At 49.0% G+C, this 12814-nt stretch overlaps 3 protein-coding genes across 3 annotated transcripts; all 3 read left to right on the top strand.

Moving 5' to 3' along the window:
* Positions 1–6: 6 nt before the first annotated feature.
* Positions 7–5866, top strand: F5891DRAFT_944922 (Calreticulin family-domain-containing protein; the record flags this gene model as incomplete). Its single annotated transcript, XM_041374593.1, has 20 exons — positions 7–193; positions 242–440; positions 490–628; positions 681–890; positions 952–1118; positions 1172–1646; positions 1695–1957; positions 2008–2445; positions 2493–2706; positions 2759–2846; positions 2903–3021; positions 3070–3328; positions 3380–3532; positions 3893–3963; positions 4046–4456; positions 4514–4632; positions 4684–4855; positions 4906–5265; positions 5318–5701; positions 5753–5866. 20 exons carry the CDS (start codon positions 7–9, stop codon positions 5864–5866), a joined length of 4542 nt encoding a protein of 1513 aa, XP_041230117.1.
* Positions 5867–7577: 1711 nt separating this feature from the next.
* Positions 7578–8114, top strand: F5891DRAFT_747746 (uncharacterized protein). The gene is made up of 2 exons (XM_041373082.1): positions 7578–7960; positions 8092–8114. The coding sequence occupies exon 1, from the start codon at positions 7665–7667 to the stop codon at positions 7893–7895; it is 231 nt and encodes a 76-aa protein (XP_041230116.1). The 5' UTR covers positions 7578–7664; the 3' UTR covers positions 7896–7960; positions 8092–8114.
* A 172-nt stretch (positions 8115–8286) lies between these two features.
* Positions 8287–8565, top strand: F5891DRAFT_1183965 (uncharacterized protein; the record flags this gene model as incomplete). Its single annotated transcript, XM_041366376.1, has 2 exons — positions 8287–8404; positions 8465–8565. The coding sequence occupies 2 exons, from the start codon at positions 8287–8289 to the stop codon at positions 8563–8565; spliced, it is 219 nt and encodes a 72-aa protein (XP_041230115.1).
* Between the last annotated feature and the right edge of the window lie 4249 nt (positions 8566–12814).

Raw genomic sequence — 12814 nt, 5'->3', positions numbered from 1 at the left:
TCTACCATGGCTTCCTTCGAGGATTATGATGAGTTTGGAAACTATATCGGCGCGGACTTGGGCTCGGATGAAGAGGAGGAAGAAACTCTGCAGCAGGACTTTCGTCAGGTACCCCAACAGCAGACCGCGACATTGGAGGGATACGATGACGAGCCTATGCCGCCTGCGGAGGGTGCACTGATGGAGATCGATGGTCTGTGACGAAGCATATTCTCTGTATGTATCTCATGGAACATTCTAGAGCCCGTCCATAATGCTGTTGTTCTGCATGAGGACAAGCAATACTATCCATCAGCAGAGGATGTATACGGTCCAGACGTAGAGACTCTTGTCCAGGAAGAAGATGCTCAACCGCTTTCCGAACCCATTGTTGCTCCTATCAAAGTGCGGAAATGGACAGTGGAGGAGAAGGACATGCCACAGACGCGATTTGACAAGGGGTGCGCACTTCTTGAGGATTTACCAGGCTTACACTCAACAGAGATGTAGTTTTTTGCTGAATATGATGTCATTCCCGGAGATGATTCGTAACGTCGCTGTGGTGGGCCACTTGCATCACGGAAAGACCGCGCTCATGGATATGCTGGTTTTTGAGACGCATAAACTCGCATGGGATGCGGATAAACCGGTTTGTGAGTTAAGATCTTTGGGTTACAACGGCTCATGTTTCGTTCACCCAGACAAGATATACGGATATTCATGTTTTGTCGCGAGAACGAGAAATTTCTATCAAGTCTTCACCGATGTCTCTCGTCCTATCCACGACAAGTGGCAAGTCACATCTGGTGCACCTTGTTGATACTCCAGGACACGTGAATTTTGTTGACGAAGTTGCTTCTGCAATGCGTCTTGTTGATGGAATACTACTGGTTGTAGATGTTGTTGAAGGTGTCAGTAACTCTATTCGCGCTATGCAAAACAACGCATTAACAAATTGAACCGTTGAAACAGATGATGGTCAATACCGAAGCAATCCTTCGACATGCTCTGCAAGAGGGCATCAAAATCACCCTTGTTGTGAACAAAATCGACAGGCTTATCCTCGAATTACGCATCAAGCCTGCAGACGCCTACTACAAAATCAAGCATACAATTGAAGAAATCAATACCTTTATCAGGTCTATACCTACCACATATTTGTCAATTTCCGTTGACTCAGAAGTCTTCACAGTGGGATTGATCCAGACCCGGAACTACGACTCAGTCCTGAAAATGGAAATGTTGTGTTCGCCAGCACCGATATGAGTTGGTGCTTCACTCTTCGTTCCTTCGCCCAGATGTATGCGGACACTTTTGGTTCCCTTGACGTTACAGCATTCGCCGACCGCCTTTGGGGCGATATATACTTTAATGCAGAGACGCGGAAGTTCGCCAGGAAAGCTGCGGACCCCGAGCAATCCCGCACATTCGTGCACTTCATCCTGGATCCCCTGTATAAGCTCTACAGTCACGTGCTGAGCGAGGACACGGAAGACCTGAAAAGTACCCTTGCATCATTGAACATATCTCTAAAGCCAGTGATGTACAAGATGGATGTGAGGCCTCTGCTGAAGGCTATTTTGGACCAGTTCTTTGGACCTGCCACTGGACTAGTTGACATGATTGTGGAGCATATTCCGTCACCTTTGCAGGGAGCAGCCAGCAAGGTATGGGTTTTCCAGTACTTTTGATTAGTTGAATTGAGTCTGGTATAGGTCGAGCGGACATACACTGGCTCACAAACGTCTGATATCGCTGTCGCAATGAAAGCTTGCGATACTGAAGCGCCCGTAATGGTCCAAATCTCGAAGTTGTATCATACAACAGATGCCCAGTCATTTAGGGCCTTCGGTCGCGTCATGAGTGGCACCCTTAGGAAGGGCACACCGATCAAAGTACTTGGTGAGGGATACTCACCAGAAGACGAGGAAGACATGGCGAGAGGTACCGTGGAAGACATATGGATAAGCGAAGCTCGGTAAGCTCCTTGCATTTGATCACTCTAATTGAGTAAGCCTTTTCCTCTAGATACTTCATCCCGGCCGACGAGGTTCCTGCCGGCAACCTCGTCCTTATTGCAGGAGTCGACGCGTCCATTTCCAAGACCGCCACTCTCGCTGACCCATCCATCGATGATGATCTCTACATTTTCCGGCCTATTAAGCACATGACAGAGTCAGTGCTTAAAATTGCCATTGAACCAATAGCGCCGTCTGAGCTACCCAAGATGTTGTCTGGCCTACGAAGTATCAACAAGAGCTACCCTCTCGCGGCCACGAAAGTTGAGGAAAGTGGTGAACACGTGCTCATTGGTACAGGCGAATTGTATCTGGACTGTGTTATGCATGACCTTCGGAGGCTATTTGCTGAGATCGAGATCAAGGTGTCGGATCCAGTCACCAAATTCTGTGAAACTGTATTGGAGACGAGTGCACTAAAATGCTATGCGGACACGCCAAATAAGAAGTAGGTATCAGTATAGATGACTTTATCTCCTCTCTGATGGACTACAGGAACAAGCTTACTATGATCGCGGAGCCTTTGGAAAGAGGTATTGCCGAAGATATTGAACGGGGGAGGGTCACCATGCGGATGACCCCGAAGGAACGTGGTACATTCTTTCAGGATAAATACCAATGGGATTTGCTGGCATCGAGGTCAATATGGGCGTTCGGTCCCGATGATAGCGGGCCGAACATTTTGCTCGATGATACCTTGCCCTCTCAGGTCAGGTCTACTAGCCTCCCACTACTTCATTTTTCTCATTGTTGGAATGCAGGTTGATAAAAAATTGCTTGGAACTGTGAAGGAACATATCAAGCAAGGTTTCCAGTGGGGAGCTCGCGAGGGTCCTTTGTGCGATGAACGTACGTATCGGCTTTGGCATGACTTTATCATACTCTTACAAAACTCATCGTAACAGCTATGCGTAATGTGAAGTTCCGGATACTGGATGCAAGCCTAGCTCAAGAGCCAATCTTCCGTGGTGGTGGACAGATTGTCCCTACTGCACGTCGTGTGTGCTACTCATCGTTTTTGATGGTGAGGCTCCTATCAATTGCATCGCTGTGGTTGTTAATGGGTTAATAGGCCACGCCACGCCTCATGGAGCCGATTTACTACGTTGAAGTGCAGGCACCAGCTGACTGTATATCAGCCGTATACACTGTTCTAGCCCGACGCCGGGGGCATGTTACGCAAGACATCCCCAAGGCTGGCTCCCCGTTATATACGGTCAAAGCCTTGATTCCTGTGATAGACGCAAATGGGTTCGAGGCCGACCTTCGAACTGCCACGCAAGGTCAGGCGTTCTGCTTGCAGGTGTTCGACCACTGGTCGATAGTTCCTGGTAAATGCATGCACAGTCCCCTATCAAAACAGCTATATTAATTGTGTGCAGGTGATCCCACTGACACGAGCATCAAACTTCGGCCATTAGAGCCTGCATCAGGACAAGCATTAGCTCGGGATCTTGTGTTGAAGACGCGGCGGCGCAAGGGTCTGGGTGATCAGATTGCCGTGTCCAAGTACTTGGATGATGAGTTTGTGGTGAGTGTTACTTGTTATGATATTGAAATTTATGTTTGCTGATGGATGTAAATAGTTGGCGCTATCTGCGTCTGGGCATGCTGATCTACTTGGGTAGTGTACCTGTGTTGCGTATGTAACGTAGTATATGATTGATCTTGTTGTGCGCATTCGAGTGAAAATGAATTACAGCTGACGCGAGTTGAGCGCGAGTAATTGGAAGGTCAAGGAATGTCGGGCGTGGGAGAGCATACGTGGCAGGAGTTAGCCGGGAAGGATAAGAGCGTGCTGGTGTTTTGTACTGGGCTACATTTCATACCGTCATCGCTCGTTTTCGATTTTCTACCGTCTCTGGTCCTTCGTATTCTTAAAATGCGAAGCGTAGCGCTTTCCGTTATCCTCGTTGTAGCTGCCGCAAGCGCGTCAGCGTCAGAGGACTCCAAACCTGTATTCAAGGTTCGTTCATGCACGCGTGTTCATGACGCCATACGTGTAACCCGCTAGTCTGAACTTATGTCGACTGACTCTTTCTTTGTAGGCAACAGAGATTCAAGCTCCTTTCATTGAGCAATTCACTGACGACTATTCCGAACGCTGGACACCTTCGGAGGCAACCAAGAAGACACCCGTCGGCGGCGAGATATTCTCCTACGTCGGTAAATGGGAGGTCGAGGAACCCGAGACACCCCTCATTGAGGGCGAGAAGGGCCTCGTCGCCAAGTCCAAGGCTGCTCACCACGCTATCTCTGCACCTTTTGCCACCCCTGTCGACTTCAAGGACAAGCCCCTTGTCGTTCAGTACGAGGTCAAGTACCAGAAGGGCGGGAACTGTGGTGGTGGTTACATTAAACTTCTTGAGGATGGCTTCCAGACCAGCGGGAAGGAATTCTCAGATACCACCCCTTGGGTTGTGATGTTCGGACCTGACAACACTTGCCCTGGCACTAAGGTAACACATTCTTTGTTCAGTTGTCATTTCGTTCTGACAATGTTTTCTGTGATGTAGCTGCACTTCATCTTCCGCCATCAGAACCCAGTCACTGGTGAATTCGAGGAGAAGCATCTTTCTACCCCTCCGAAACCCACCTTTGGCAAGAACACCAACCTTTACACCCTCATTGTCAAGTAAGTTTCCTTTACAATCATTATCTGACCGAAACTGATGCGTGGACTTAGCCCTGATAACACGTACGACGTACTTTTCAATGGAGAAAGTCAGAGCTCGGGCAACCTTCTTGAGGACTTCACTCCCTCTGTCAACCCTGCGAAGGAGATTGACGACCCCGAAGATAAGAAGCCTGAAGACTGGGTTAATGAAAAGAGGATTAGTGATCCCGACGCTGTAAAGGTGCGCTTACCCTTGTAAAGTTGAGCCAAGGCACTCATTTTAATGCACAGCCCGCGGACTGGGATGAGACTGAGCCTTACGAGATTTTGGATGAGGATGCTGTGAAGCCCGAAGGCTGGTTGGACGATGCACCCGCGAACATTCCTGATCCGGATGCCGAGAAGCCTGAAGAGTGGGACGACGAGGAAGATGGTGACTGGATCGCGCCCACAGTCCCCAACCCGGCTTGTGATGAGGCTCCTGGATGCGGTGAATGGAAACGCCCCTACAAGGCCAACCCTGCATACAAGGGCAAGTGGTACGCGCCTATGATCGATAACCCCGCCTACATCGGCGAGTGGGCCCCCCGCAAAATCCCCAACCCTGACTTCTTTGAGGATCTAGAGCCAGTCAAGCACCTAAACAACATCGTTCGTGTTTCTGCTTCATAACTCTTGTATTGACCTTGACTGATACGCTCAGGGGGGTGTTGGCATCGAACTTTGGACCATGACTGAGGACATCCTGTTCAACAACATCTACGTCGGTCACTCTATTGACGACGCGAAGTCTCTGGCCGCCGAGACCTACGAGGTCAAGAAGCACCTTGAGGCAGCTCTATCCGCTCAGAAGGACGTCGATGATGAAGGCGACTACTACATCCCTCCCTTCTTGGAGGATCCTATCTCCCATATCCGTGGTAAAATTGCCCAGTTCCTTGACGCTGCTCGGGAGGACCCCTTGTCAGCCATCAAAGCCCACCCGGAAACTGGTGTTGGTCTCGCTGGTGTTGTCTTCACTCTTTTCGGGATGCTTGCTGCTCTATTTGGTTTGATTGGCTCGCAGCAAACGAAACCTGTTGCCAAGGTTTGTACTACATCTTCCCTGGCTTCCCTCACTGAACTATATCATCACCAGGCAAAGAAAACGGACACCTCTACGCCCGATGACAAACAAAAGACTGACAGCACGCCCGTTGCGCCTGCAGGAGGCGAGAAGAAGGACGCAGGCCCTGCCAAGAAACGCAAGTAGAAGCATTGAGATCGTTCTCGCGTAAGCGACTCTTTCCTGATACGAAGGGTCACGAGGATATGCGTGTCCAGCAGCTACCACTATAATTTACTAGTATTGATTTTGTTCATCGTTTGCCTGCTCGGGCTCGGGGAAGTAAAATGTATGGACTGCCATATTATTGTAAAGTTGACGCTCGTTATCAATATCAGTCATGAAGACCAATGTCAGGATAGTACGTGGCATCCGAGTACGACGACAGTAGGGTTTTATTTGAAATGAGACGCAGCAGTAAGTCTCAACCAATTAGTTAATGCAAACCTTGAAAGTCGGAGCAGAAATAGCTTTCGACCGATCACCTCGCCTGCGGATGAATGGCAAAACCCGTCCACTGTCGCTCACAAATCAGTTACTTTTCGTTTTAATTTTAAAGTTTCGGTTCATACAGGACTGCTTCACTATAGTTCCATCTGTATGTATGATCCTCATGTACCTAATGATGACCCGTGTAGGAGGTTGTTATTCTTCATCTGAGCTGTGAAGAAGCCGGAGTCGGTGTTGGTGCACATTTTGTAATCATCATTCAAGCAAGGTCAACGCCGGTGACGGCGCCTAGTATATATTCTCGTGTGCACAGTCACGTTCAGGCATGTGAGCGACGGTTCCTCGGTGATCCATTTCATGACCCGAACCTGTGTACGTTTATTTACCAAAAGGTTTGGATCCTAACAGTCGCAAGCAACCGTTAATTTAACTTGGCCCGGCAAATCTTCGAGTCAAGGTTAGGATCTTTGATACTTGACTGAGTGTTACCCTATCATAGTCGTGCGTGTGCATAGTCTTTGATTCCTGCGATCATCTTATAAACTAGCAGTAGCAACTCGAAGTATGTCGTCTACACAGACGATAGTACGTGTCTCCCGGTCTAGTGCGGGCGTTATTCAAGTTGCTGTACGTCAATATTACCGTGGCCCAGTAAGAATACTCCTGTTGTTCCTCATGCATAACATGGTGTTTATAATATTCTTCTACTTCATAGTTGCTCACCGCAATTTCAAAAGTGTCGACCATTAATCTTTCCATGTCAGCCCTGCGGAACGGATTGGCTTTGATTGATCTTCTATATTTCTAGCGCCTCCTCTCGGTGCAGAGCGTCTTATTATCTGCTTCGCTGAAAGCAAATTCTCGGAAGCATCTGTTCCCCGCTCCTAGTACCATATTCTGGGGATGTCGCACGAGGATTTGCTGTGACCGTTGCGCGCGTTCGGATTCTATCTTCGACAAGAAATTCGAATGCAGGAAGCTAAGCGGATCATGAGTTATCCGTACGTGTCTTCGCCTATCAGCCTCGTTCTATTCGTCACGTGGCCAGGTCATGTGCTTGTTTGTTCGTACATCATTCGAACTTCCACCTCCATCCAATACAACTTCAATGCGTCTTTAGTATCAAGTCTTCACGCCGTGTGCCATATGTGGGGTTACTCGGATCTGACTCTTCTACCGCTGCTATACAGCATTCTACGCATCTTACTTCCCGCAAAACCGGAGGACCAAAGGCTTTGTTCTGAAAACGAGCCAGCACATGGACGCGCGCTTATCCGAACTATTGCCGGTTCGGTCTCAAAAAAATCATTCTTGCACTGAACGTTTCCCTTTCTATACCTGCCGCCATTCCTCACATACGCCGCTGTTAACCCCGCATTAAAATTACAGAACATTCCAGTATTCTTACTATTCGTCAGACTAGGGGTCAAGAACGGAGCGTTTGCACAGCAACCACAAGTCTTGTCTTTGCTCCACTAGAAATAATATAGCATCCATGGGTTCACAACCTGCTTTGGCATCGTTATCGGAACTTCTTTGTGTCACCGTGTCCGTTCTCTCATCACAATATTATGTGTTCTCGGAGAGTAGACGCATCCGGGAGTGGATGCATCCGAGAGTGAACGCAGTATCAAAGTCAAACCTTCCGAAGCCATGGTTCAAGTATTTCGGCCGGTCATCTAGTCCAATAGGAGTGGCTCATGAGTGTCACATGGAGCAAGCTTGATGATCAATTTTGGTTCCATCACGCGTGGTGCATCGAACTTCTGCAAGTTGCGCTAGCGAAAACCAGTGAGTGATCGATACCCTAAAGCTTTTTTGTACATTTTTTACTTGTTGGATGTGGCGCAGCGTCTAGTGACTTATCCCCCTTTGATTAACAACTCTTGTTCTGGCGGGCACTGCTAACTGATGCCTACAAGCTCATGAGGGGATTTATACCAGCCATCCTACCTCATGTTTTTGACCAGCGGAACCCAGTTTCACTTCAACAACAGAGACTCTTACAAGTCCAGATCTCAAGTCATTCATCATGAGTTCCCGTGCGTCACTCTCATCCGAGGCAGCCATGCTACTGCCTAAATTTTGCTGACCATTCATGATGAACAGAATTTGTCATGCATCTCAACAACATCATGCAGGCCAAGTATGGCGTATCCTCCACTTCTCGCATCAAGTACGAAGAAACACCTAGCGGCCCGCAGAGCATGACTGTATGGACTGTCACTTATTTCAGTGCGTAGTTTGTTCTTCATAAATTCTCTGACGTACATTTTTCTTATCGTGTTCATCTAGTCAACGATATGAAATACGGTGAAGCGTCCGCGACAAACAAGAAGGCTGCGAAAGAGGCAGCCGCTCAGAAGACCATTGAAATGTTAGAGGCCGAGAACTGAGCCCTAAATGTCTATGGTTCTTGATATTTGGCGCTGTAGAGGCCAGACGTTGAAAATTATATGCTGCCGAGCTTAGATGATGCAACGCGGATTGAATTTTTGATGACTATGTAGTATTCTTGTGTCTCCGTATTTTGTGTCTGTTGGCTTTGTATAATATATCGTGTGCGGTAGCTCAGCGATATAACAAAAGCCCGTGAAATTGTAAATTGAAGCTCCGCGGCAACTTGGCACGAGAGACACGCTGACAGAACGAATAAGTCTCTTGGCCCTAAACTGCCTAGTCACTAGCCACTACCTAATCGACCTTCTTTAGCCCATCACGCACATGATCAGAAGAAAAATATTCTTCATGCCATGTATCTACAACAGGAACTCCAAGTCGCACACAGCAAGTTTATGGATTCACGCTAATTGTATGATACAGGTCACAAAGCTTCAAGGTTGATGGCCAGTGCGGCTTGCAAGTAAGGCATGATTACTTGAAGGTAATGCTCGACTAGTAGTGTTTGTTCTACATCATTTTTTGTGTTGCTCAGCGCTGGATCCTGTACTAGTATTAGCTATCATGTTTGTCAGCGCAATATAATCAAATTCATTGGTTATTTTTTTGTATCATTGGCGCTCTATATTATTGGGAAGCACTGGGAAAGGTAATATACAGAGTCCCAAAAGTGCCTTGTTGAGAGGTGATCCATCAGAGCACCCGACCCAGTCTCATTCTAATATCATGACTGTCACTGTATATTTTCCCCTTGTCATTGCATGTCACTCACCTAGTTACACTTATTTTCTCTCTTGTTACTTAAGGCAGGTAGATGCCTTCGTCGCACCTCAGTCTCTTTGCCATAGACTGAGGTGTGTACACTCTTGTTGTTCCTATTGATAACATACTCATTAGTGTACTTATAGGCTCGCGCTATCTTAGGTTCGTACATTAGGAATTTAGTCTCTTTGCCATAGACTGAGGCTCGCGCTATCTTAGCTCTCACCCTTTGACAGGTTATGAGCCCTGCCTAAAGGACAGCAGCATTCTCTTACCAGACATCTCATCATACAATGACTTCCTCCAACTCTCTCCCGAAAACCGAGAAGTATCCGCATGAGAAGCTCACCCTTGACGGTTCTAACTATTCTCAATGGGCTACCGGCTTTAAGATGTGGGCTGGTGGAATCGGCCTATGGTCATACATTAGTGGAGACGAGCAAGAACCATCCCCACCGGCCACGCTCACAGACCCTGACCAAAACATTCTCCGCAAGGAGAAACATGATGAGCGTGTGAGGCTTCACAAACAGCATTGACTCCTTGCCCTTAGTGCCCTCTCTACGGCCATTGACGCACAAGACTTTGTCTATCTGCGTGACATTGACGACCCACACCTTGCTTGGATTGCCTTGGAGAAGAAATACCTCCCCCAGAAGGCCATTCGGTTCAACCAATATCTTGATCGTTTATTTACCCTCCCAAAAGCGCATGATAGCGTGTCCATCGCGGAAACGTTGCAGATACTCATTGTCTTAAAGGCAGATCTTGCAGCACTATCAGTTGCATCTGTGTCAATGTCCGTCCCCGCTACCACCACTAAGAAGGAGGAATACAAAATCCCTGATGCCATCTTTGTACATGTCCTACTCTGAGCTCTCCCTGACTATTACGACCCTCTTCGTCAAACACTCGTTAATAGTGACACATCACTAGACTTCAACAACATCGTGAATCGGTTGAAGACCCAAGAGCTTCACCGTGCTGGTACCAATAGTGCGCCAGAACATATGGCCATGCTCTCGGGTCATCGGAATAGCAACAACGCACCTCCCAAGGCCAGCGATCACATCCCTCCAAAGGGCTTTGATGAGTCGAAAGGAGATGGCTGGATCGTTGGATGGAGGCCTAAATGTGGTCACTGCCAGAAAGCTGGACATGTCTGGGTGCAATGTTGTGCACGACTCGCCAAGGATGAGAAGAAGTCAGCCCCACATTTGTCCCCTGCTGCTGTCGCCGCTAACACGGAATCTCCATTGGCAGACCAAGCTGACGAATCTGTTGTGCAACCTCCCTTCCTCCTTACCCTAAAAGATCACTCTGCCAGCATCTCATCAACCCTTAATCTGCCAGACGGGATGTTCCATGTAGACTCTGCCTCAACCACTCACATGGAGCCTGAAATTTCACGCTTTTCCCATTATACCAAACTGCGTGAACCCATTCGTGTGACGCTGGCTGATGAACATGTGGTACTGGCCCCCAGGTGGGGTAAAGTGAGACTTACCCTACGCTATGGTACATCACTGACAGAGCACGATTTTGAGTTCTTGCACGTCCCTGACCTGCACTGCACACTCATCTCTGTCTCCACTCTCGCCTCTGCTCACATCTCCTTCACCGCTACCTCTAAGGGTGGAACACTGCGCTCACAAGATGGAGACGGCCCATTCCTCGCTCATGTGCACCCAAAAGATGGTCTATACTTGCTGGATGCTACATACTGCACCCCGATCGCACCCACCCCCATGCAAGCCATGCTATCTAGCTCGTCCAATGCACCACCATTCCTCCATACCTGGCATCGCCGTCTATGTCACACTGGTTTCTCCACCATTGTGAAAGCCGTTGGACATGTCAACGGTATGAACGTTGATGCGAGTCTGTTGGGTGACACCTCGGATGGTGCAGACTCCATCCATTGCATATCTTGCATCATGGGCAAGCACAAGCGGCTCCCCTTCCCCAGTGCTGCACGCCGTGCGCAGGCTACTGCCGAACTCATCCACTCTGACGTATGGGGTCCTGTCAATACGGCCTCCTCTACTGGTGACTACTACTTCGTAGTCTTCACTGATGACTATACGAGGTACTCGGTAGTATACCTCATGCGTGCTAAGTCCGAAGTATTTGCTCACTTCCAGCACTTCCTGCCGTGGATTGAGACTCAGTCTGGCGGCCATGTTCGGCGCCTGCGCAGTGACAATGGTGGCGAGTACGTTTCGACACCTTTCCTCCAATATCTTGCAGACCGTGGCATTGAACATGAGACCACCATGCCCTATACACCTCAGCAAAATGGTGTAACGGAGCGTGGTCACCAGATGATTGTCACACGTGCACTCAGTTCCCACCACCAGAGTGGCTTTCCATGCTCCTTCTGGGGCTGGGCCATGCTCAACTCAGCGCATGTCAAGAATGTTCTCCCTTCCTCCTCCCTCGCTGGTCGCACCCCATTTGAGGTGTTCTACGGTCGAAAGCCCGACGTGAGCTACCTTCGTCCTTTTGGCTGCCTTGCTTACGCACATATTCTGGAGGACATGCGTCGCAAGTATGACTATGTCTCACGGCGCTGCTTCCTCCTTGGTCATGTTCGACATGCTGGGTATATTCTCTGGGATCCTTCCGCCAGGCGCACCATCCGCTCTCGCCACGTTCATTTTTATGAACACGTCTTCTATGCGGACCCGGCTTCATTGCCTCTTGCCCCCCTTGCTGCCCCTGGTGTCCTTTCATCAGTGGGAGATACCCTGCCACTAGCTGGTGAGCCACCGACCTCGGCCCCTGCTGATGCTCCTCCTCCGCAGGTGTCAGTGGGAGGGGGTGATCATGTCCCACCAGCTATGGATACTGTCCCAGTGCTCCCACAACCTCCTCCTGATGCCATCCCTACTCCTGATGCAGTCCCTGTGCTCCCACTACCTCCTCCTCCTTCCATAGACCTACCCCAAACGCCTGAACTTAACCATCCCTGGCACCATCAACAAAGCACGTAAGTTGCCAGAATGGGAGAAATGGTTGGACACCTGCAAATCTGAATTACAATCAATGCGGGACCTCCAAACTCACCGTCTCATGCCGCTCCCACAAGGGCGAAAAGCGATTGGATCGAGATGGGTCTTCACGATAAAGTCTGATGAAGAAGGGAATATCACCCGGCACAAGGCAAGATTTGTTGCTCAAGGGTACACACAGGTCGAAGGCATCAACTACACGGAGACGTTCGCAGCCGTCGCCAAATACGACACAGTCCGCATCCTCCTTGCCCTCGCAGCGAAATTCGACCTCGAGCTAGACCAAATGGACACTCGGACAGCCTTCCTCAATGCCGAACTCAAAGAGGATATCTACCTCAAACAACCTGCCGGCTTCGAAGATCCCGAACACCCAGACTGGGTATGGAAGCTTGAGAAGGCCCTCTATGGGCTAAAACAAGCTGGTTACGAGTGGAATCAGACGTTAGATGAGTACTTGCGAAAGGAA

Source organism: Suillus fuscotomentosus (assembly GCF_016647785.1).
Source record: "Suillus fuscotomentosus strain FC203 chromosome Unknown F5891scaffold_9, whole genome shotgun sequence".
Lineage (NCBI taxonomy): Eukaryota > Fungi > Basidiomycota > Agaricomycetes > Boletales > Suillaceae > Suillus > Suillus fuscotomentosus.
This window is presented reverse-complemented; position numbering and strand designations above follow the sequence as displayed.